Consider the following 26306-nt stretch of genomic DNA (forward strand, 5'->3'; position numbering starts at 1 on the left):
GATGTAGAAGGAAATACGAACCTTATTATATTATGTAATGTATTAATTGATAGCATACTGAAGGATAAAATGAAGTAATAGAAATGGTTATATTGGAGATTGTACCAATTAAAATAAAGATATGGGGAGGCCAAAGAATAACTGATTACTGAATTACCTAATTTGCTAATTATTGAAATAGTATTCAGTAGTGATTTGCCTTTTTTACTTGAATTCCTGCATAAGCTCACATTGTAAATATTTGTATTTGGCTTATTACTTTAACTGATATGCAAACTTGACGCAAGTTTTCTTTTGCATATTAAAAATCTTTCCATTCTCATTGGTATATTTCTCATTCTCATGAAAAGAAAAACCATTGGATGTCTTAGGAACACAAGCCTCTTCTTTCTGTTGTTGAATAGAAACTGAAGGATTGCATTTAGAAGAATTGGGACAGTGAAACTGTGCTTCCTGTGTGGTTTAGCACTCCTGTTGTGTAACTGAGGTAGGGTTGGGCGCGTAATGTAATACCTCCAAATTTGTCTTCACATCTGATTCAATACATTGAGTTTGGGTGTTCTGGAAGTTTATATTGCTGCAGAGCCTGCTTTATGACATCTTTGCACGTTAGCAATTTCATGTTAGTGAATAGCATCTTTCTTTGGAAGGGTCAGATGTAGTCTCTTGGCCTGTGGCGTTGTGTAGGTCTGGTGCTTAGGAGTAGGGCAGGAGAAGTGTCGTTTGTTGGAGCTGACCTTTGAATCCCTGCTGTGGGCAAGGTGGAGAGCAGGCATTGTTTGTGTCCTGGTAAGTTGTTGCAGTCTCATTAAATCAGGCTATTGCATTATTTTTTTTTTTTTTTTTGGGGGGGCGTCGTAGGGAATTATGAGAAGGAAGGACAAATACTACAAGCTCTTCATTTTACCCATTGCTTCCATTATCTCCTCACTTATGTTTCCTCTGTGCCACTAGGTCCTCATCTCTGCAATGCTATTACAGAATTCTGCTCTTAATCCTAACCTTAGCAAAATTTCTCTTCTGCTCACCTCCCAGCCTGTCCTCAGTGCTCTATCAACCACTTTTCCCCTCTTCTGTTTCAGTGAGAGGAGAGAAAATTTTCAACAGTTTCCTGCCGTGTGAAGTTCTATCTGGCTTAAAAATTGATTGCTGTCATACACCTGGATAGTAGCAGCACTACAGCATCCTCTAGTGGACTGCTTGGTTTGCTGAACTTGCTAATGACCAGCAAGGCTTTTCAGGTAGACTTTTAAGGGGAAAGTTTTGCTGCTGACTGACAGCAGAGCACTTAATTGTCTCTCTCTGCAGTAGCCCTCAAGTACTGACAGTGCATAAAATACAGTTTAGGGACATTTCAGCTTCTGTAACACCACTTGCTATACTGTGGTGAGTACAAATGTTGAATTTTTTACTGTTCTTTCTAAATGGAAACAGACTGTGTGTCCTGCATTCATTCTTCCTTCAGGACTGCTTAGTCTGAAGATAACAAGGAGTTACTGCATCATGCATTTTCTATCCAGGATTAATAGTATATATTTTTAATAGCTTCTACTGAGCATTCTCAAAGGGTGCTGATTAACTGATATACTTGGATGAAATCCTTCACTTAAGAGTTCTGCTTTCTTATCCTGAAAAAAAAAAAAAAAAGAAAAGAAGAAGAACAAACGGTGTTTATTTTTAATGCCATTTTTCTGTTTAGTGTGACATAAGGCATTTCTTAACACCTCTGTTGGTTCTGCCATGATTTCAGTGGCAGGTTGATAGTTGTTATAAAGTACAAATACAATATACAGTCACAGATGTTAGTGGTTCTAATTAGCAAGGTGTTCAGCTATCTATTAAGACACTGCATGTGCCCTCGTAAACTTAGAACGCAAAATAGCAAGGTATGTGTAAACTGATTTTCTGCTTGCTTTTAGGAACATGGTAATTATAAAAATCAGTTGATTTTGAAGTTTGGCTAATATTATAGCACAAGCAGTGTGGTTACATAAGTGGCAGATTAGTGAGGAAATGTGAGTGGTGGCAACAGAGTCTTCTGGTGTGATTTCTTCCCTCTTTGACGATAAAAGGCTGTCAGTGTTTGTCAATTTAATAAAAGTTACTTTCTTTAATAGGCTGGACTAATTGAAGCCAATGGAGAGCTTAAGGTGTTTATAGACCAAAACCTAAGTCCTGGAAAAGGTAAGAACACCATTTTTAGTAAGACTGTTTCTTGATTGTTGATTGTTATGCTTGTTACTGGCTTTGATCTACTTCCTTAGCTTTAGTAGAGCTTTTCTTAAGTTATATGTTACGTGCTCAGCAAACAAGCTATAGTTTTAAGTTCAGTTTCAGTTGTGGTTTTACTGCCATTCTGTATGTGATCTTCACATTAGAATAGCTGTGATGTAAGCGTGCAGGCTGTGATGGCCAAATACATCTTCTGGGGCAGTATGTTCTAACAAATGGGAAAAAAGCAGGAGTGCAGTAGTTTGAGAGAGGTTCTGACAGTTTATATGATACTGCATTCATACTAATGCAATTCTGTCTGAAATAATAATTTGAACAGAACCGTTCTGGACTCGCTCGTAGTGGCTGTGCTTGTATGACAGTGTAATATAATCAAGCAGTTTTATAAAACAGGCTGTAAACTTCAGTTTGATATGTAAGCTCGGAAAACTCAGAATATCTAAACATTAGAAGAGTTATGTGCTGTCTGTTACGTTTAACATAACTGGGAAAGAAAACGGAATACAGTGAGTTCCAGTTGTCTGCAGTTCTAGACAGCTATGTCATATAATCTTTTGTAAATCGATTATGCTATATATGAAAATCAGATTTTTCTTCTCTGTATTCTTATGGGATGTTTCCATAGTGAGATTTCCAGTTAAATGTATTCTTGCCAGTTCATGCATTTGCTGATGGCATTGTTATTTTTCAGTTTAATACTTTTCTCCAATGTTCTGTTCCTGTTCTTTGTAAAGAGCAATGATGTATCTTAAGCTTCTAGTTTGATGGGCTGGCCAGATTGTTTTCTAGATTAGTCATCAGATGTATACTATGTCCTCTGGATTTTCTGCGTGTTCAGTCATCTAACCATTTTTTATTGCATTCATCAGCCTTCTTTAACACAAGTGACCCAAATTGTATATACAGTTCCAAGTCAACCATTGGCCATGTTTTTATGGAGCTATCAGTATTTCTCAGTGCGACATTGTGTTTGTGGTTCACAGTCATCTCACAGTAGATTTTGGTGGAATGGCTGTTTTTCTTTGTTGCGTCCAAATGCTGATAGTCTGGTTTATTTGTGTGCAACAGATGGGGTGCTTTGGTAGGTTGTACTAAGTAGGGCAAAGTTGATTTGAACTGACTCACCTGCTGCTTCTTATCTGTGTTCTCATAAACCTCCATGTTGACAAGTCCATTGACTTCATGCACTGATGGATTGCCCTCACGCTCAGATTAACCTGTAGTCCAGTTCAAGGCATCTCGAGTCTAGTCGTCTGTATCCTGTTTTGTAGAATTGTAGAATATCCTGAGTTGAAAGGGACCCGTAAGGATCATTGAGTCCAACTCCTGTCTCCACACAGCACCACCCAAAGATCATACTATATAACTGAATGTTTGTCCAGACGCTTCTTGAACTCTGCCAGATCGGTGCCGTGACCAGTGGCCTGGGGAATGTGTTCCAGTGGCCAGTCACCCCCAGGTTAAGAATCTTTCCCTAACCCCCAGCGTGACCCTCCCCTGAAGCAGCTCCACACCATTCCTTCGAGTTTCAGCCGACTCTTTTAAGCATTTATTTTTACATCTTGAAAAACTTTGGATTTCTACCAGCACTGATTCAACTAACAAGTTTTGTTTTTAAAGCGACATTGGACTTTATTTATTTTAATAAAATAGTCCAAATAAGTAAAAATGTTAATTTTACAACACCTGTTTTGCAAGTGATTTTTGAGTACCACCTGTAAAATGCCCTTAAGTTGATGTTCTTCATGCTTTAAAAACATATTTAGCATGCAGTAAGAGGTATTGATCTTTATATGTGGTAGAAGGTTGTCTATTCAGAAATCGTTCTAAATTCACTTCTGTTTGCCCAAGCTCTTGTGTATTTCCTTTAAGGAAATGTAGCACCTCATTAACCCTAAAAAGAACAGCACTTTGTGGAGTATCTTTGGTATTCAGGATGCTACCAGTCCCTGGATGAAAAGATACAACTAATGCAGGTTTTCAGTGTGTCTGGATCCTGGGGGGTCCTGATGAGAAGATCCATGTTCTCCTGGAAGACTTGTCTTTAAGGAGATGAGGCATGAAATTTATATCTTAGAGCAGCTTTCACGCTAAGTACCAGGTCTGTTGAACTTGTAGTCTGATAGGGTTTTCATGGCACAAATCCACAGACACCAGTCAGCAGCGTTTGATTTGGCACAAGTGCCACCGTGAAAGGTTTTGACACGTGTGCTTGGTAGCCAGGAAGATGGTTTTCTATTAAAGCCCTGCTCCCAAGCAGTTTAATGGGAAGAAGATATGATGTAAATGTGTTTGTTTCAGGACATCCTGACAATGCCAGGCACTTCAAAAATGCAGCTTTGGTAGTGTCTCTGATGGTGAGTTAACACACAGAGGGAAAGGTAGTGGTACTCAGCCACCCTTCCGTTGATAATCTTATAAAGCTAGATGATCTTATAGCTCATGCCCTGTGCTGTTGTATTTACTGTCAGCTTGTGACAGTGTGGAGAAATGCTAAATCCCCTTGAACACATAAGTTTCTGTGCCTCATATCGAAATAGCCAGTTGCCCTTTTTTTCTCTAAAGACTTAGATGCTTATTATCCTGTATTCGGGGAGGGCATTCCTAATCTTGTTCATAAATTTTTCTTCTAAATTAATAAATCATTATAGTCAGAAACAATGTTTTAAAAAATGTAAAATGTGAACTAAGTGAAGCTCTAAGGACACCCATACTGTGATTTATAGCTGTATCACCTCTTTTTTGCTGATAATCAAAAGGGAGATATCCCTTTATCAAAGATAGGACAAGAGCACAGATGAATTGTGGGATTAGGTTCTGAAGTGACTTGATCATAATTGCTTGCTTAGAGAATCAAAAAGTCATTAAGGCTGGAAAAGTCCTTTCGTCCAGTCCAACTGCCAGCCCACCCCCTCCATGCCCACTGACCACGTCCCTCAGTGCCACATCCACATGGTTCTTGGACACCTCCAGGGACAGACTGCACCACCCCCCTGGGCAGCCTGTGTCACTGCCTCACCACTCCTGAGAAGAAGTTTCCAAACGCCCAACCTGATCCTTCCCTGGTACAATTTGAGGCCATTACCTCTGACGTTATGAGGCAAGGATAATATGGTTTGGATCATTTGCTTGCTATTTTAATTTGTTTCCATTCTGGGATTAAAAATGAAAAAAAATACGTAGTTGTGTTATCTGCTGGGTTTGTTTTGAAATATCAACGTGACTCACTGCTTAAACTAAAAATTGCTCAAATTCTTCCTGTACATGGGCTTCAACTGATTATTAGGATTAGAATTCATTTTTAGAGTTAGAAATTACGTATGTATTGGAGGAAATGAAAGAATTTTTAATAGGAGCCGAACCAATAAAACTTCATTACATGTCTGTCTTCTAAAATCTATTTGGCAGTTAACTTTCTAAGTCTGTAAATGCTGCTGTTTAGTGAGATTGTGTTATGAAGAAGACTACTGCATTCTAGACCCAGTTATTAGGGTCAAATCAGAGTCAGTATTAAAGAATACAATTCTAATCCTACCCCTTGCTTGTCAGGATATGTGATGAAAGAAAACATCTGGTTGAGGTGAGAGGAAGTGAGAACAAATGGTATTTAATGCTCTATTGAAGATAACGCTCTTCAGTTACTTTTAAAATCAGTGAAAAATAAAATTTGCATCATCTGTCATGCCAGTAGGTGGCATTATTGGTACATAACCAGCAAGTGCTTGTCAAGGTGTCTTTAGCTCCTTTTGTTTTCCTACACTTTAATATAAGATTTCATGCTATGTGGGCATAAGGAACTTATGTTTGGTTTTCATTTCAAATTTATTAATTTAAAAACTTGAAGTCGAGTATATCAATTTTTAAGGTGTATGTAAGCTCTTTTCAGCACTGTTTAACTGAAATGACTTGTTAAATGACAAGAAGCTTTTTTTCAGTGTAACATAACTGTTAATTTTATACAGAGAGATCAAACTCCCTGATTTTTGACTGTGTTTGGAATTGTGCTTCTGGAACAGAAGTTGAGATCTATTTAGGAGCCTGGGATGCACCCTTTAGCAAACGTGTCTTACTACTGATTATGGAATGCTGGGCATTGCGGACCGTTCCAAACCATTGCTATTATCTAAAGTCAAGTTGGAAAATAAAACTGTATCTGGTAGTAGGAAGGATATTGAAAAAAATCCAACGAAAATCCAAGAAATTTAAGAGTAGGTCATAGCATTTATTTGAACAGACTTGGAAAGACTGGTTGGTAATATGAGGGATAAATTATTAGTCATATCTAAGAATGGCAAGAATTAGCTAAGGGCATTAATTGATTTCAGAAGTTTAGTAAGCATTTAGTGATACTGTAGTATTACGTAAGGGAAGATTGATGTCTTTGTAAAAGATTTCCAAATTGCTGTTTGAGAACAATATCTTAGGCAGTGTGATCTGCTCAATATGAAAAGTCACTCTTGGTACCCAACTAGAGGCAGTCATCTACGTGCCCTGTTAGAACTTACAGTAGGTTGAAACCTTCGGAAGTAGTTTGATGTTTTTTGAAGATTAGCATGTAAATAATCATATTTTGTCTGTGGTGGCAAGAGAGAGGTTCCAGACTGCAGCTTCTAAGGAAGCCTGAGGAGCTCCCAGAATTTGCTTGTCACCTGTCTTCATTACCAGATCTTCTAAGTACACCCTTTATGCTTATTCTGTATGTTTATGTGTGATCAGTAATAACCTAAAGCTAATCAAGTTGATGCTTTTGTGATAAGAAATGATTTTCTTAAGCGATGTGGACTGGATAAATGGTTCTTTACGTGACACTTTCATGTTTTCACCCTAGCGGTGTTTTCAATAATGGTCTCACATTTATGAAAGCAGCAGTTCAGACTCGCTGATTTGAGGTAGCTTTTGTAGAACAAAATGCCCAGAAAAGACTGTAAATAGTCCTTGTGAGAACTGCCTGGCATTTAATTTCCCCTTTATCTCTATCTGGAATTGAGGTTGAAAGAGATAGTCAAGCGCTATGTACATCACATTGTATTGAGGCAGCTTTATGGGTTTGAGGCTTGAGTACACTTTCCTACTGCCATGATGACACTTTGAGGAAGAGGCAGAAGGAGGAAGTCTGCCCTAGAGTTCGTACAGAAAACAGGTTGCTGATAAGCTATCTTGTCGTTCCAGGATGTTTTTTTAGACTTTTTTTTTTTTGTTGTTGCTGCCTGTGCAGCAATACTGTGTAAACAAGCAGAGGACTTTCCTCAGGTTACCTGGTTGTGTTCTTACTGCCTGATGTCACCAGCTGTCTGACTGAAATTAGTGGGAGGTCCCACTAACCACCTATTGAGCAGTCAACCACATGGCTATAATGGCCAAATGCAACTTTTGCTAAGTAGGATAGCATCAAGTGAGAACTAGTTGAAGGTGATACAAATACAAGTAGAGCCTGTGGCAGCGACTTTAGTGTCAAGTATTTCAGAACAGTATAGCCGTATCTGCAATAAGTCCCATGACTTGAAAAAGCCCTGAGAAAAATCTATAGTCTGGTAACCCAGAGCTTTGTAAATGGAAAAAGAACTTTTGCAAAAGAATGAGAATGGAGTTAAGCTAATTTACATTCATATAAGAGACCCTGGTCACTTTCTGTTTCCAAACTAAATAATTTTTCTGACAGCTTTCTACAGAGACCAACGTGGGGGTGGTGTGACACGCTGGAGAGAAAAGAGCAGGTTGTGCAGTTAATGACTGGTTTGCTTCAAAGCACAAATTATCTTGGTCTGTGTTTGCTTTGCAAAATGGTGACGTTAAGGAATTTTGGTAGTGATTTTGTAGAATTCGGTCTTTCTCCTCCTATCTCTTCTAACCCAGGAAAATCCACAAACAGAAGATAGATGCTAACATCAGGGGCTACAACACTTTCCATACAGTTCTTGTAGTTTTCATGTAATCCTACATCAGTAATTTGTATCTTAAGAAGTACTGGTACTGTGCCTTCTTTAAAAATTTATAATTCCAAAATTTGGAATGTTATACTCCAAGTGGCACTTGGCCTTCTTGAAAGTGGTAATCGTTATCATCAGTGTCATTTCTTGGAACCATCTGGTTCATGGAAAGTCTCATTGGTCTTTTTTGGTCTCCCCAACTCTCTTGCTCTGGTTTTATCAGCTTCTTGATACTAATGCTGGCTTTAAAAAAAAAATAAAAATAACTTGTATGACTTGTATTGAGATTGGCTTAGTAATGCTGCTGTCTTCCAAGCTGTGTGGCTGTCCTCAGCTAGATTCAGCTGCTGTTAAAAGCCATTGATTTCGAAGCTTATAGAATCTAACCAAAAGTTTATGCAGTTCTTAAGAGTAGTTTAAGTGGTTGTATTGCAAAATGTCATCTGTGAGGTTAATTCTCTTTAGACCTTTCTTAAAATAACCCTTTTGCTCAGCACCTAGCCTTCAATCTTGTAGAGTGTTTACTTACAAACTGGTCTGCTGGAGAGTTTGCAACTGTGGAAGGAAGTGGTAGGAATTACTTTGACCGCAGGAAAACCATTCTTTTTCTCATGCTGTATATTTTTTTGGCATGTGATAATTGAGAAAGTGCTTTCAAAATAACCTTCTAAAAACAATCATACACATTACTGTTCTTATGCTAGGAGACAGATTTACAAGACTTAATGTGTTAAAGACTGCATTATCAGAAAACTGACTAGTTTTTTCAATGATTTCTGTTGTTGGGAGAATTTTTGGGTTTGTTTTTATAAGCCAGAAAAGATTCAAGAGTTCTTCCCTAAATGAAACGAGTAATTGAAACAGGCAATTAAACACATTTTCTTTGTGAGGAAAGCACTTACCTAGAAATGTTTGTAGACAGGTGAATGTTTTGTTAAAGCATGCTGCTGCTTTTGCTGTTCAAGTTTTATGTGATATTACTCCTTGATCCCATCTGTATCATTATCTTATGTATAGAAGCATTCTATAACTGTACAGTACTGAAGTTCTACTTCCATTTGGGCTTAATGATTGCTTGTAAGTTGCTTAGAGTTTTCTTCCATACTGACAATATTTGAGAGTCTGAGAGTTTAGGTAGGAAAGTTTTGTCTTTCAATATAACTTCTTTTATGCTTTAAATGGCCTTTTACTGTGGTTTTTGAAGTCTTTGTCTCTTCAGAAATAAAAGAAAATAAGGACCTAGCTGTATTAATAAAACATTTTGAAAAGTAAAAAGAGTTGGTGCCAGGCGAACTGTTTGCTAACATGCTGCTTCAGAGTTTACATGCTGGTATGGATGCTGTCTCTTGGCCGTAAAACAGAAGATTATTTGGATTGCACTAATTGATGTAACAGTAATTACCAAATGATTAGGAAAATTCCTTTGAGAAACTGAGCTGTCAGTCACCTTCAAAGCTAAGTTAAAATAATATTTCTGCTTTATGTACTTAAACAACTTTCCCCACTCCACCCAGAAACTAAAGTATTACGAGCCTTTGGAAAAAAGTGCATTTGGATTTTTAGAAAAGTGCACATCAGGTAAATAAGAAACTAGTAGATATACTAAGCAGACACAAATTGAAAACATCCTTTCTTAAAAAATGCTTAAAAAAAAATAAAATGAGCTATTATGCTTTAATGTTAAATGTGTTACCTTTCATGAGTTGACTTTGACTTTGCTTAGAACTGAAGCATGTGTTACTGTTCTTCCAGTTGTGTTTGTATGTCCTTGCCAATCAGTTCGTACATACAGACAAATGTACTTTGCAGTTCCTGGAGAGGGCCAGGCTGGTTCCGTAGCACAATGCCACAAAAACATTAATGTTCTTAAAAACCTTAAAGAAGCATAGTGTAGGCTCTTCCCTTCATGCTGATGATGTAGCTGCAAGATAACTGTATTCGTAGAATTTTATGAATAATATAAGGAAGCTGGAGGCCATCTAATCTAGCCTAATGATCAAAGCAGGGGCAACTTCAAAGAATGGGGCCTTGAGTAACTGAAATTTTTATATAACTGCAGGGAACTTCCTAGGCGACCTGTTGCCGTTTTCATTGTGAATGTTTTTTCCCTGGCATCTAGTTGGAATTTTCTGTGCAGCTTCTGGGGACAGCTGCCTCTTTTGCTGTGCATCTCTGTAACTGCCCATTTGATATTCAGAGTTGACAGTTAGATCACTACAAGTACACATCTTCTCCTGCCTTAATCATCTCGAGGCCGAATGCATCAAGCTCCCTCAGCTTCTCCTTACACATCACGCACTTCAGTACTCTAACCACGTTAGTAATTTGACCAAAAAATATTTACCTGTGAGTTCTAAAAGTACTTAGTGAAGGTACTTCTGTTTTGTTCACCCAGTGTAATTATAACACATAAAGTAATTAGGAAACACACTGGTAAATGTGATAATGAGGAGGAGCTAATGCTTTTCCACAAGGCAGGGAAAAAGGGAAGTTAGAGAGTTATATCTTTGTTCAAAGTCATGCTTTGAAAGAATCAACAAGCATGTGGATAAGGGTTATCTAATCAGTGTGATGTCCTTGGATTTGTCAAAAGCAGTGGTCAAAAAAAAAGTTATCGGGCTTTAATCAGCCTGTTAAAGAACCTAAGGTGTCAGAGAATGGGACAGTCCTCCATTGGGTTAATAATTGATGAAAACCAAACCAGATGTAATGAGGACCCCAAGTGAGGTATTACAATTCAGAGCGGTTATTAAAGTCCTTGTAAGTTACGTTATGGAAACATGAAATTAGTGTCTTTTGGGGAACAAGCAAATTAAATTTAAAGAATTACTTAGAAATCAGCAGAGAATAAAATAGAAAATATGCTGCAGAGTTGTACAATAACACATGGCATCCTTTTTTCATGGGTAATGTGTCCCTGTCTCCTGCAAAAACAAGTCTCAAACAGCAGGAGAGCTCGAAGGTGTACACGCAGCATCAGAGGTAAGGAGAGGGCTCTGTACAGTTAGAGATCAGATGACAAGAATTCTTAACTTGATAAAGATGTTACAATTTTTATACTGGAAGTGGAACCTCCAGTTAGCTTTCTCGTCTTTCAAGCAGTGAGAAGGTTTAAAAAAAGGCATGTTGGCAGAAAGCTGAGCAGAAGATAGGCAGGCACTTGTAGTTGGAGTAGTTTATATCATTTTCAAGCATTCTGCAAGGAGCAAGACAAAAAAAAAAAAAAAAAAAAAAAAGCCAGATAGTGGTGGCTGAACTCAAAGGAGCACTGAAGGAACGGAAAGGTGTAACAGACTGTTGCAAGCTTGATAGCTGCTGACTTTATAAAAGAGCGTTTAAAAGTTAGTTAATATGTGAGAGTGCCAGGCTGCAGCATGGGTGTCCAACCTCTCAGCTTGTCTGGGCTGCACTGAGTGAAGAGAAATTGCCTGGGGCTGCATCTGTGGAGGTTGTTCTGAAAGTAATGCCTCCTAATTATTTCCATGGAAATTTCCAGAGGTACAGAGAGCACAGTAGCACTGTTTAGTGGATTGAATTCTCAGCTACAAAATGCTGTTTTTCAACACAGTCACAGCTATTACCTATGCATTTTCGCTTGCAATGAACACAAGCCTGCATGCTGTGCTTGTAACAATCCTGTAGAAACCTGCCATCTCTGCTGCTGAAACGCACTACTCAGCACCTCGCTGTACTCACGTCCACTGTTTGATCTCTATCTCAATGGTCAGCAACTGTAGGTGAATGGCAGTGCATGCCATTTTTTCCAGCTGGAGGAATTCAGTGATTCACTTTTGCTTCATCCACCATTGTGTCAAGCTGCCCCTTTGCTGCCGTATGTCACACAGCAACAGCATGTAACAGATATTACAGAATCACAGAATGGCCAGGGTTGGAAGGGACCTCAAGGACCATGAATCTCCAACCCCCCTGCCACAGGCAGGGCCACCAACCTCCACATTTAACACTAGACCAGGCTGCTCAGGGCCCCATCCAATCTGGCCTTGCATACCTTCAGGGACGGGGCATCCACAGCCTCTCTGGGCAGCCTGTTCCAGCACCTCACCACTCTCTCTGTAAAGAACAATATTGGTCAAAGGTTCAGCCTCTGCTGGCGTACCACCATCATCTGCCTCTGACACTGTGGGCCAACATCATAACTTGGGAAGTATTACTTTTGGAACAGCCCTCATAAAATGTGTAATATAGGTAATGTGTATAAGTAACAAAACTAAATAAATAAATAACAAAAGCATAGTGCTGGTGGGATACATGACCCTGTTTTTGTGACGCTGACGCATCAGTCAGGTTCGATGGCAGTGCTCAGTGAGCTCTCCAGGTGTTCGTCAGAGGTTGGTGGTGAAATCTTACTCTTGTGCTTCATCCTAGAGAATAGTTGTTCACAAATGTGCATACTGCCAAAAGTGGTGACATGAATAAGGTGTGACTATGAAGCGAGGGATATGTTCTCTCTGCTAAGAGAGAGCTTCTGAAAGTCCAGTAGGTAGACGTGATCAGATTATGGATTGCAGTCCTGTATGTTCCATTTGAAAACTCACACCTATGAATTTGATTTAGTTGATTTAGATTCAGTTGATTTACATCAAATGAAAATGGAGTTGCAACTAAACAAAAAAATTGATTCTCGGCAATCTTGAAATCTGTTCTCAAATTCATTTATCACAGCAGAAAGCGTGGCTGCATGTTTTTCTCTATTCACAGGACTGTGCTCGGCTAGTGTATCAAAACCCATAAACTTTGTTGCCATCACTTGAGCTGGCACTGCACTGCATCCTGTGCTCTAGTTTCTTCCTGGATGGGGTTAAGAGTGTACTAATATTCAATTGGTGCTGAGTGATGGCTGTGCTAGGCCAGCTGCCCTAGACTGGGGGCTGCTCCATGGGGCAGAACCACCACCACGATGGTTCAGGGCAGGGGATGGCTGCGGTGTGAGCTGTGTGTGGCCACACACAGTCTGTGGGCTGTGGGTTGGACTTGCCTTGACTGTAGCATCCCGAGAAGCTGTCTGTGGGACCAACAGTAGATTCTGGTGCAAAGCTGTCAAGTTTGTCATGGTATAGGAATGGCAGCTAGAAAGTACAAGCCTTTGGGAAAGCAAGGCCTTCAGAATTGAGTTTTCTTCAACTTTCAGTTGATTAAGTGCATTCATTAGAGAGATGGAGAGTATCATGGACTGATCACGGACTATCTTTGTATGAGATAATGGGAAAAAGAAAGGCAAAGGAAGCTGTGCCGTGCCCTTCTAACTCCATTGGCCCCTTTAAAAGAGATTTGAGGGAAAGAACTGTCAAACCTCTCATCTTGTTTGCCCCATGAATCTTTCCTGGTATCTTGAGGTATTGTTCATTTTTTTGGTTGTTGCTTGTTGGTTGGGTTTTGGGGGGGTAAAGGGGGATGGAGACAGGGACATGACTGTCTTGGAACATCAGATTTCGAAGGATACCCGATGTTGTATTTTTGTCTTATATAGTTAAAAAGTAACCATCAGTGGCGACTGTGAATAGCTTATGAACAGGAAAATAACAGTTTTCCCTTCAGGGTTGGTCTGCATTTGTTCACACGTGTTTTGCTCAAATTCTGGCTTCTTGTAGACTTCTTTAATTCTCTCCAGCTGGAAGGGATCACCTAGGAGAAAGAGGAAGGTTGGAATTACTCTGTTGGAAAGTCCATGCTAAACAAATGTAATCTCTTGTAGATCAGCATGCCTCAGAAGGGTATGTTAGATGCTGGTGAATTGGGCATGGTTTTTAAGTGGTTAGGCAAAAGACTTTGGTAGCCACTAAGGAGAAGTGGGTTGAAGAGGAGGGTAATATGCCTTCTATCATAAACCTGTTAGCTCTACTACTGTGCTTTGGCAGAATAAGTGGACCGTAAGGAGTTAAGTCATGCTCATACTAGATCACTGAGATGATTACACAAAAGGAAGGTGAGAAAAATATATTAGGAATCTTAATTTCTTTCTGCTTCAAGAGCGTGAATGCTGCGTTCATTTTGGCTCTCTGTGGCGCTCAGAGCTAGTTTCTGTTAGTAGGCCTTGGTAATACTTATGAAACTGGAATTGCAAAAATAATACAGTTTGGCTGACATGCAGATTTCTACTTCTATTTGTTTTTAGGAGTTGTTTCTCTATTGGCTGTTCATCCCTCTACAGTAAATACACTCGGAAAACAGCTCCTGCCAAAAACATTTGGACGGTCTAATGTCAACATTGCACAACAAGTGGTAAGGAGATGTGTTGTTTTCTTTTAACTTATGTGCTGTAAATCTTAGTTGCTGATATTCAGTATCACTTGTCATGTGCAGATTGTCTAAATGTTTCTAGCTTTAATAGACTCACTAAATTAGAACAAATGTGCTTTTGCAGAAGGAAATGAGAAAATGACATTCAAATCAATAGGCAGATACCTGAATATTCAGATTGCTTTCTTTTTTGGTAGTGTTGCCACTTCTAATCAGTGGCTCTTTCACATGTTCGTTTGAAATCTGTCATAGAGACATGTAAATGGATTCTTCTAGCACGTTGTTAGTGAGATTGAAGTCAAATGGAACAAAATTGAAAGCAATTTTGAAAGCAAAGTTTTTTTTATTCTAAATTGAGGTATCCTTTTGCTTTAGCTTTTACTGTTGTTTTGTGTGAGGCGTATGAAATTAGGATTCAAGGAATCTAATAGTGAAGTTGAAAATACACAGGTTATAAGAAGCCACTTCTGTAGTGATCAGAATTAAAATGTGGTGATCTGAAGAGAGTAGGTCTCAAGGTTTCCATCTTATGGAAAGCAACTGTATTGTGTAAAGATCTGAAAGTTAATTTGTCTTACGTTTGAGTTTCTTGATACGAAAACAGTTTACCATCCCCCTTTCCCAGCTCTTAAGCTCTAAGGAGCAAGACTGCCTAAATCTATAAACTGTACCACTTCAACTGTACAGCTGTTGTGGAAAGTCTAGTCCCTCTAGTCCTATCTTTATAACTGCTTACCAACTGTACTTTGAAATTGTTACCATGTTCAGAGAGCTGCTCTGGTGTAACTGTCAATTTGAAGAGCACAGCGAGGGAGAAGAGCAAAACCAACAAGCCAAGAAAAAAAGCAAAGCAATGAGAAACCCACAAACCTCTACACTCTCCCATGTCCTGAGTTGAACTACAATATCTACATTCAAGTCTTGAGGTTCACATAGTTTGAAGAGTCCCATACGAGATAGACTAAAGATTGTTGATTAACGAAGTGTCAGTGAAACTGCAGATTATTCATTGTATGCATTGGTGAATTCAGTGCCTCCAGCAATTGCTTGAAAGGTAGAGTTTATTAAAATGAGTTTAGCTGAGTTCACCTCTTCAGTAAGAAATATTTTATCAATAAATATCCCAAGTACAGAGCTGTTAGATATTCTTTTAATTTAAATGCAGTAACTAGCAGTAGGAAGAGAATGGTTTTTTCTGCATATCACAGTGGCACGTAGTTTGTCTTCTGGACATTACTCTGAGGCTGTATACTTGAGGCTGTGTACTTGAGTTTAATGTTGAAAACGAAACATTCTTTTTGGTAACATGGAAGACTTTTTCTTAAGTTATCAAAACGAGGGTTTGATAACGAAATGACAAGCTATCTGATGCCTTTTTAAACTTTGAAGGTTGAGTAAATAAACGTTTACAGTCCTGTATGTGTGCATATGCACTAATTATACATCTGTAAATTGTCTTCACCGCATTTAATTGACAAATGCTCGTGTACTTTCAGTCTTGCACGGTAACATGAAATTGCTTTTCTTCATGGTGTCTTTCTTAGTGTGATCACTGTGTGAAATTCATGCTTGCAGTGAAGAATTTGTCAGCATTTTCAGTGTTATTCTAAACATTTTAAGTAAGAAAAAAGATGGCCCATATCAGCATATTTGTATTGACTCTTATTGGTACAAAATAAAATGCTTACTTTTATGTTGGCATAGAAGAGATGGAGTTCTTGTTCAATCTCAAGTGTATATTGAGAGAAAATTTTTGAATAAAATTATGCTGGCCTTATAATTCAGAATGATAGCAAGAAAAAGCTAAACCTGGAAACTGAGGAGATAATTGGTTTTTTTTGCCAATAAGCAAGATGTTCTTGGTAATGAATTGAGTTTGCTTGTGACCCTGATCAACTTTTTAACATCTGTCTGGTAAAACCATGTTTTTAATACTTAAATATTTAGTTTTCTGAGCTTGTATTCTTGTTCAGTTGGTATTATTTCTTCTCAGGAGAAAAATGTTAATGGTGACAGCGCTGTAGTACAGTGAAGTGGATTGTGAAGGCTGTCATGCCTCTTCTTTTCCATTTTTTTGATCTTCTTAAGGAACTGAATTTTAATCTCATTCTTCGTAAATCCAAAAACATTTTAAAAATGTAGAGATACAGTGGATTTCTACTTTCACTTCATTCTTTGCCTCTTCCCTTTCTGTTTTCCCTAAAATTCCAACTATATTTGTTCGATTATCTTCTTATGATTCCATTTGTAAGCTTTCATTTTAGGATGTTCCCAGTGCCCCAGTGACTTCATTCTACTGAGCTCTTAGTGTTATTTTAATGCAAAGTTATGATTACCTGTGAATTTGAGAGTAACCTAGGGTTATCAGCATTTCTTTTAAGGAGACAATAAGAATACCAAATAATTCTTAGACTGAATCTAAATCTAAATCAAATAATTCTTAGACTAAATCTGAAACTCTAGGCTGTGGGGTCTTCCTTAATTGTCAGTCCGTACTTGTTTTGCTTTGAATACGACACTTGATATCGACATCTTCTTTGCTCAAGATTCTTCACTTAGTTACCAGTAGAGGCTTACAAGTTATTTCTGGAATTCTGGAGTATTTCTGCATTTCATGTCCTTGAAATATGGAAAAGAAAATCTTGGATGTTTGGAAGCAGTGTAACGAGAGAGGACCTTGGAACCAAAAGTGCAAATTCTAAGCTTCTGTGGAAGCTGTGTTTAAAAACTGGTGGAGATGCAACTTTCAGCAAAAAAAAAGAAAATTGCTGATCTTTTTTTCCTGGTGGTCACTGTGACAGTAATTGGATTTCAAACAGTTATTTAAAAAGAAAAGCAAGTAACCCCACATTGAACAATTTCATTTTTGCCTGTGGGATTTATCTGTTCCTCTGTGTTCTGTAGAGAAACTGAACAGTCTTAACATACGATTGTTCATTATAAGAAGACTTTTCAATATTAAAGAGGAATGTTAGACTTCTTACGGATACTTAGAAAATTTCTAATTTTCTCTATCCCTCACGTATATTATTTGCATAATACATGAACTTAGATCTGAGCTGTACCCTTTATGTGAAAGCGCGGGCTTTCAAAACATACAGCATAAAAGCGTATTATTCTGGCTAGTTTGTAAACTTCTTGAGATGGAATGCTGAGCAGGTTTTGAATTTGCCAAACAGACTTCAGTTTTCCACGTTAGCCTGTGGGGTTATCCACTTACTCTGTACTGCTCAATGTTTAGCAGTAGTACTGAGCACAGTAGATTTCCAGCATTTGCTGCTGCCAATGGATTTGTTTTTCTCTGAGCTTTGTAATTCTGCTCGCCCCCCTGTGCTGGCTTGGCCTCTCATCCAGCTGCACAATCTTAGGAATTCTAGATGTAGCATCAGGCTGGTGGTGGGAGTGTTTGTGGAATTGGGAAGCCAAGGCATAGAGGGGGACCCTTTAAATTTGACCTCTGCAAGCAGGCTGTTAAGTAATCTCTTTCAGTCCTCTGTCATCAGAAGAAACAGAGATTGGCTACTAGCTTTCCTCTGTTCTCTCTATTGTGTGTGTTATGTTAGTGGCACACCGGCAGTCTTCATGGCATTCTGAGATGTTGGTGAACCAGACTTGTTTTTTTTTTTTCCATGAGATTAGTGAAAGGGTTGTTGGCAGAATCACACCTCGGTAGCTGCAGGAATTCCAGTTACCTAAGAGCAAAAAAACCAGTAAGTGGGATCAGACATTTAGAACGTGCCTGGAAGATGCTTATTCCAGCTCTTCTTAAAAACGTTCTTTCAGAAATGGCCTAACTATAGCTATAATATGGGTAGTTTCTCAGTGAGGAAGAAAGACACACCTTTCTTTATCTTCACTTCTAATGTATTCTTGTTTTCAGCTCTGCAGTGAGAGAGGCTGCCTGTAGGAGAGAATTCCTTGCAACTGCACTGTTTTCTTTCAGCTTTTACTGATTTTCAAATCTTGTTCTGTACATTTATATTTTAACAGTAATTTACAGCAGCATCTTCAGATGTAGTCTGGCAGGGTTTTTTGTTTTGTTTGCAATTGTAAGAAACCCAGTAAGCATGAAAAGCTCATTTTGGAAGGATAAAATATAAATGATTATTGCTTAAGGAGTGTTTTAACCCTGTGATGTGTGGTCTGAAGGCATTTTGCTAACGTGTCTAAGTTGAAAGCATCTGTTACAAGTATGCAGAAAGAAAGCATTTTTTATTCTTGAATAATGCGTCATGAATAATACAGCATCTGAATATCTTGGGGTAGTTATGGTTATTTTCCAAATGATTTTTATCTTTGTTGTAGGTTATCGGTACACCTCAGAGACCTTCAGTGCCAAATACTATCCTGGTAGGAAGTCCACATACACCTAACACACATTTTGTATCACAAAACCAGACTGCAGATTCTTCGCCGTGGTCTGCTGGGTGAGCAAAATAAAAGTTACAGAGGATCAATAAGTTACTTAGAATTTTTGCTCTAAATGTTTGTTGTGACAGCGTATGCGTTCTTCATGGGGGAAAGCAGCATGGGAAAGACAGTCTGTTAACCTTCAAATCAGGAGCACTTCAATGTTTAAGTGTACTGTACTAAAATCAGATGCAGTTACACAAGAGTGATGTCATCTCATGTCATAAAAGCAACTGGGATGTTTCTGTGAACACTGACAGGTGTTCTCACATTACTTATTTTTCAAGAATTCGGCTCCTGAAAGGGCATAGGAATTCATCTGAGGCGACTCAGCTTTTAGTTTCACATTTCTGTTTGGCTGGAGGATGTCCAGAAATATACTTCAGATTGAATGAGTATATCCTGAATTATCATTTGAGTTAAGAACTTGACCCTTACTGGGAAAAAAAACAGATACAGTGACTGCATTCGTCTGGTGTGTCTGAACAGCAAGATAATCATTAGTTACTTTAAATTTTAAAAGGGAGAGGGTGGAATCGTACCAAAAACATGTTGGGAAGGGTGAGGAGTAGAAAAAAAGGGAAGACCTTGGCTTTTCACAGCAGTGTGTCTATATTTGAAAAAGAGTTAGTTAACACTGTTAAGTGTTCCAAAGTTCAAATCTTCTTAAACAACGTGTTATATGTATGTTTAGGAAGCGGAACAGAAAAGGAGAGAAGAGTGGCACGGGTTTACGTCATTTCTCTATGAAGGTTTGTGAGAAGGTACAAAGAAAAGGAACCACCTCATACAATGAGGTGGCAGACGAGTTGGTTGCAGAATTCACTACCCCTGATGATCACATTTCACCAAATGAATCAGTGAGTATATGGGAGGCTAGTAACATGTGAACTGAATGGGGAGACTTAGATTTCTTTTCCCACTACTAAATTAAACAGCTCAGATAATAGCCAAGTTTACTCATTTGCTGTAATGTATTTATTTTCAAATATTTTTGTCATTTGTCAGGTATGTTTTTGATTAATGCACTATGTCTACAGCAGGCTTACGACCAGAAGAACATTAGACGACGTGTCTATGATGCCTTAAATGTCCTCATGGCCATGAACATTATCTCTAAGGAGAAGAAGGAAATCAAATGGATTGGTCTACCTACAAACTCGGCTCAGGAATGTCAGAATTTAGAGGTAAATGTATGGGAAATTCACAGTGGATTTGTTTGATTAAAAAGTTGAATTCGTTTTTATTCTACATGTGCATATGATCTTCTTAGATAAAAAGTAGAATAGTTTGGTTCCTTATGACTTTCTTTCTAATTTGTATTTACAGAATATGCGTCTAAGCTTCCAGATTGCTTTAATATATATATATATATATATGTATATGTATGTATATATATATATATAAAATATATAATAATATATATATAATATAATATTATATATATATAATAATATATATATAAAAATAATATAATATATATATAATATATATATAATATTATATATATATATATATTTGAAGTAATTCAAGTTGTTCTAATTAGCAGTAAATCAAAGCGAATGATTAATGTGTATTTCCAACATTACACTAGTGGTAATCAAGAGTCAGGAATACTGTTTTCTTCAGATGCCAGACAAGTAATGCATCTGCAGCAATAGATGTTAAATGTCAATCAGTAGATGCAGATAGTGCATGATCCTTCTTTATTGTTGTAGGTCGCTTTTGTTTCTGATACTTAGGCAAATACATCAGCATTTTCTTACTACAAGCCTTGGAAGTTAAATGTTTTATACTGAGTGTCATTCCTGAGTTTTGGCTGAATTTTTCTATTGTCTTTATAAGCATCCTAAGAGTCCCACATTTGCATGATAGTGAATGTAAGATATTTAAATAAATCAATTGTACTTTACCAGAAGAGAATGAGGTGTTTGTGTTTATTCCTGGTAAGTTCTTCAGTAGAACTTAAAAGCTGTGTAGAAGCAGACAAGTGAGAAAAACATTTTTGAATCTGTCTACAGAGGGGGATGATTCTATGAAATGTTTTGGGTTTTTTTTTGCTATTGCTAACCTTCTTTCAGTTAGCAGTGTTATTGTGTTCAGATGAAGAAAGTACAGCAGATCTAATTAGTGTTTAATACTGTGGGAATGTAAGCAGCTTCGTTTCTTTAAGCATTTTTCTCCAATAGCTTCAATATCAGCAGGATATACCAAATAGATCATTCTGGTCCACATGCTTTTTGCCTCCCTCACAGAATATGGGTAACTCTTTGAGGCATAGCTTCCACTTACAAAGATGTTTTTATGCTCTTCCTTCTGTATTCTTTATTCCTGGATGTCCTAACTCTTCTCTTTGTTATAGTTTCCATCAGTAGTACTGATGTGAGACTTTGTAGGTCTCTGCATCTTCTGCAGAACATTAGTGACTGACACACTTGTTGCCTTCATTTCTCTGGTATTTAAACAATTTAAGGGGAGAAAATGTTGATACGAAACACTATTTAAAACCTACAAACTAATCAGTTCGTTCACTGTCTTAAGGTGGAGAAACAGAGAAGACTTGAAAGAATAAAGCAAAAACAATCTCAACTACAAGAACTCATTCTACAGGTACAGTCAAGGTACTCTTGTCTATAGGGCAAGGTAACTTCCATCTGTATTCCTGTTGTTTTGTGCCAGTGGGGAAAGGGAGACATTTCAGAAGGCTAGTAGTGAGGTTTGTGGTAAAGGTAGCACTGGGACCACAGTGCTGACTGTTGTTTCTGGCGAAGATACCGACTTTCTATGAGCTATGATGTTTTTTTTTTTTCCTGTAGTTGTATGTTTAAAGAGAATTTATGCTGTCAGGACCAATAATTGATATTGTACTCCTTGGAATTGTCCAATGAATGTTTTTCTGCAGTAGTCCTCAGATAAAATAGCTTGACTGTAACAGGTCATCTCTCGTAATGATCTTTATCTTGCCTTTCTTGAATGTTGCTGCCCTGCTGTGTAGGTGGCTTAATTGTATTGGAACAGTTGCTAAATGGCAACTTGAACTTCCCAGATTCCACCTAGTATTTTATAGGAAGCAGTAATCCCCTAAGTCATTGTTCTGCTGGTTCACTATAGTGTATTAGTTGTGCTGTGTATGCAGTAAGAATGAGAGTCTCAAGGAAGGCATGCAGAAGGAAAAGACAGTTGTGGATCTTCAATTTCTACAACTATCCAATATTTATCAGCTTCTGTTGGCTTTGTATTTACATTATTTTTTATAAATTCCCATTTATTTCATTTTACTCCATGACCGACCAGAAACACAGTATTTTTAGTTTGGTAGCTTAGTGTAAGATGTTAATGTAACTTGAGTTTTTGTAGTTAACTGGAATAATTTTAAAGAATGGCAAACATAAGAACTAAAATACAAATATTCCATTCATATGGAAATTCCATTCTGAGGAAATTCAAGGTGAAATTACAAATCTTAGTTGAATGTTCAGAAATGTAATATCAGACATTCACATCCCAAACTTTAACTGTTTCAAGCATATAATTTCAGCAAAAATACAGTCTTACTAATTCAACTATTGCTGTGGAATGTGATAGCTAGTAGGGAATACTAAACAAAGTGGAAGTATGAAGCTGTATGAAACTTGCTTTTTTACAGTTGTTGTCTTTTCTCCCTGTCAAAGTTCTATTCAGGGATCTGTAGTGATTAAATTATTAGAAAATGCTTTTTTTCCCCCTCAGTTAATTTTTATCATGTTTTTAATACTATGATTTTTGATTTTTTTCTTGCATCTTAAAGTTCAGTGTGGAATGTGGTGAACCTTTTTTATTCACTTCTCTGTTCATGTGCTGCTGGTACTCACTGAGAGATTTTTTAGGTTAATTGAATCTTGAAATTTTAATTCAGAGTTCCATATTTCCATTGCTTTTTGTAGCAAATTGCCTTCAAGAACCTCGTTCAGCGAAATCGTCAGGCAGAACAGCAGGCAAATCGACCGCCACCTTCCAATTCTGTCATCCATTTGCCATTCATCATCGTGAACACCAGCAAGAAAACAGTGATTGACTGCAGTATTTCAAATGACAAGTGAGTTAACAAAGCTTTCTCTCTGGCTTTTGGTACAGCTATGAGTTCTGTATCTGTATTAACTCTGTACGAAGAATTAATCTGTATTTGTTCAAATGGAATACAAATAAATTGTGCCTTTTACAGATTGCCAACGTGCAGTTAAACTTAGCAATGTTGAATAGAGCTTTGTAATGGAAAGAATAATAGTGTTCAGATTTAGTAATGTAAGATTTATGAACTAGAAATTTTAGAAGCCAAGTAAGGCAGTTCTACTTAAGTTGTATACAGTGCTGCATTAGCAAGGAGTGTCAGCTTGGCCCTAACGTGAAGTACGGCCAGAAGACTTGACTGTATTTTGTTTTTAAAACTGCTGTTCCTTGCTTTCAGTTCAAAAATCTAGGTTTTTCAACTAAGACTGAATGTAGTAGTGGTTTCTGCTTGCACTATTAGGTTACTATAAAGCTTAAAAAACCAAAAATTATTGCTTGCTAAACATTCAACTGTTGCCAGTAAAAAGAGAGAAATAGGAGAAATATTTATTGATGTGCAAAATATTTAACTAAACGTTTAACCAAAACTTTCAACATCTGTTAAACGTGTTAAAGATTATATAGTATGCAGAATTTTAATTTTAATTGAGCTTATGTTTAATTTTAGCTTAAATTTTGATTTAAGGTTAGTGTGTATGATTTTTAATTATTTGCTGTCAAATACATGTATCTTGAAAATTTTGATTACTTAAGAAGGTGTGTCACTAACACTGTGTTAAGCTTTTGAAGTTCTGCAATTCCTGAAACTAGAAGTGTCTGGTAAGATAGTTAAAGTAATTCAAGCTAATGGAGACATTTTTCCTCTACAGGTTTGAGTATCTATTTAATTTTGACAATACTTTTGAAATTCATGATGATATAGAAGTACTAAAACGAATGGGAATGGCCTGTGGGCTAGAATCTGGAAGCTGTTCAGCAGAGGACCTAAAAATTGCAAGGAGTTTGGTTCCCAAAGCTTTGGAACCATATGTGACAGGTTAGTTAGTGTAAGAAGAACTATTTTGCTTTCCTTCTTTTTTAGTTTCCCTTCTTTTTTTTTTTATGAACTCATGAAAATGTTTCAGCTAATTTCCACTGTTTTATGCTGTAGATTTATAAGTTGTCAGATGTTTGTGCTTTTTATTATACTTCGGGGAATAAATAACATTCTTAGCAAATAGGCTGTTGCTGTTTACAGCACCACTTTTTGCATTGCTCCATGCAATCTTTTCATTATGTAATGTGGTGAGGTTTTTTTGAGGACATTACTCGTAGTTGATTCATCTGTGAAGGGAGAAGGTAGTAAGTGTGAACTTGCTCATGGCTTCATTTTATTTATTCATTTTCCATATACAGAATAGTGAAGACATCTGGCTTGTTCACTTCAAAATCATATTCATTTTGAAATGTTGCAGTCTCTAGGTTGTTAATTAAGAAATGTTGGGTGTAGGGCATCAATATGTTTTGTTGTATTGGCTGCAAGACTCATTCTCTGGACTCCAAAAAGAATAAAGCATTTTTACTGAATTAGGTGATTGTGTTTCGAAGTGTTCAGATCTGTATGTTTGTTTTTACAGAAATGGCTCAGGGATCAATCAGCAGTGTATATGTCACATCTTCGTCAGGTTCTGCATCAAATGGCACAAGATTTTCAGCCAGGTGAGATGGAATTACTGATAAATGTTTAAAATCTGTCAGCATGAAGAAAAATTAACTTCATCTGAAATATTTTGTGAAACTATTTATGCTTTGATTAAATGTTGTGTGGAGTGTGCTCAAGTTTATCCCTGGAAATTGCTTTAATTTGACTATTGGTGTTTCTTCACAATGTCAACAAAGAAACTTTTTTAAAAGTATTGGAAAATAAACTGAATAGGCAGGTATTAATTTTATTTAGATTTGAGTTTGTGACAAGAAAACAGATACTTCTAAGACCTGACCAGGGCACAGTTCTCACTTGGTTATTGGTATCTAGCACAAAACAGATTTTTGTCTTTGAACTTTAAACCACATCATACACTGGTAGAATGACAAGTCACGTCTTTTATGTAACCTTGTACAGATATATGCTATTTCAGAGCTTAGCTGATATTTTATTCTCTTGCCATACAAGAGAATTACTACCTTATGTAGTAACTACTGACAAGTTTTTTTGTCATTGCATTGATCAGAAGTTTCTCTTGTGTGAGCTTTGAGTTGTTAAATGACTCAAATGTTATTGAAATGTTTAATGCTGTTAAAAACACTTGAATGAAGTGAGTCAATTATCTGAGCAAATTACATGTATATGTGTTCATTACCTGACATATGTTTGTCTGATGGTGTATGGAAAGTTAGCTTGATATCAAAGGTCAGTTGCATTCGTCCTATTACCATGCAACTGATCCAGTCTGGGCAATGTAAAATGAGGTGAGTGCAAATTACAGATTATGTAGGCTCTTTTTGTAAGAGTGCCTTGTCAGTGCCTTGGGAAATTGATATATTATTTAAATTATTAAGGAAGTCCTAGTTTTTTGGCTGTTTTTAAAGTCATTTATGTTAGTAGAAAAACTTCTGTACTGATGGGATATCTTTAGACAAGGAAATAGCATTTTATTCTTCTTTCTTTTTCCTGAAGATGCTTTTCCTCACCAGTCTGCCTTCCCTTAGAGTTGGAAGGAAGTCCTTCCTAAAGATAAAGCTTACTTTGAAAGTGTGATTGCATTAGTCTTTTAAGGCATTCTGTTTTCCAAAGAAAACCGGAACAACTTTGGAGTATTGAGAGACTGATTGTAGCTCATTGCCACAGTGAGAAACACAAGAACTCTTAGCACTTAACGTTTCTTAGGAGGTTGGAAAAGGGCAGTGATTAATTATTGTTTAATTATTGTATATATTTACCTGTTCATGGCAGTAGGAAACTACAAGATGTGTAGCATGCCTGGTGCCAAAAATTGCTGCCAATGCAAATAAAAGCTGTATGTTTATTCAGTCAACTCTCCTGAGAAAGCTATTCTAAGCCTGAAGATGTGAATTCCAGTGGCTTCATCCTAGTCTTTGTGTCACTAGGATAATTCAGTTATGAAATCCACTTGCTTTTATCCTTTTAGTTATGTGGGAGATTGATTTTTGTTTCCATACTTGGAAAACAGGGAAAATCTCCTTTTTTCTTTATTTTTGAAATTGTCTCTACAGTTAATTGTGGAGAACTTGTTTCTTCATAATTTTAGCTAGATGTATATCTTGGTATCTTTCTTTTGAAAAAATGTATAGAACATACGACTTGAATGTATAGAATGTATGACTTGAAAGTGTCATATTGAATATATTTTCCTTGCAAGCTTCTAGGGTGTGCTACATTTCCTTTCCACACATCATCCCCATCCACCCCATCCATTCTTTCATCCTTGTACA

The 26306-nt window shown here is 37.3% G+C and overlaps 1 protein-coding gene and 1 long non-coding RNA gene across 4 annotated transcripts in view; one reads left to right on the top strand and one right to left on the bottom strand.

The window, feature by feature from the left end:
* The window catches only part of TFDP1 (transcription factor Dp-1), a 41120-nt gene that overhangs the window by 12549 nt on the left and 2265 nt on the right, over positions 1–26306 (top strand). For 2 of the 3 annotated variants that reach the window (XM_042868175.1, XM_042868174.1), the window contains exons 3-11: positions 2118–2184; positions 14293–14399; positions 18723–18844; positions 19522–19687; positions 19868–20014; positions 21369–21437; positions 22751–22902; positions 23744–23910; positions 24491–24572. In XM_042868175.1, coding sequence (XP_042724109.1) covers positions 2118–2184; positions 14293–14399; positions 18723–18844; positions 19522–19687; positions 19868–20014; positions 21369–21437; positions 22751–22902; positions 23744–23910; positions 24491–24572 — 1079 coding nt within the window. The remainder of the gene's footprint in view (positions 1–2117; positions 2185–14292; positions 14400–18722; positions 18845–19521; positions 19688–19867; positions 20015–21368; positions 21438–22750; positions 22903–23743; positions 23911–24490; positions 24573–26306) is intronic. The other variant, XM_042868176.1, reaches the window with a different exon arrangement.
* Positions 1521–10028, bottom strand: LOC122178177. The gene is made up of 3 exons (XR_006178249.1): positions 9853–10028; positions 3358–3492; positions 1521–1628 (listed from the first exon to the last, which is right to left on the bottom strand). It is a non-coding gene; the product is annotated as an uncharacterized LOC122178177 (long non-coding RNA).

The sequence above is a fragment of the Lagopus leucura genome, unplaced genomic scaffold, assembly GCF_019238085.1.
Source record: "Lagopus leucura isolate 7727_CA_CO unplaced genomic scaffold, USGS_WTPT01 Super-Scaffold_100001, whole genome shotgun sequence".
NCBI classification, from domain to species: domain Eukaryota; kingdom Metazoa; phylum Chordata; class Aves; order Galliformes; family Phasianidae; genus Lagopus; species Lagopus leucura.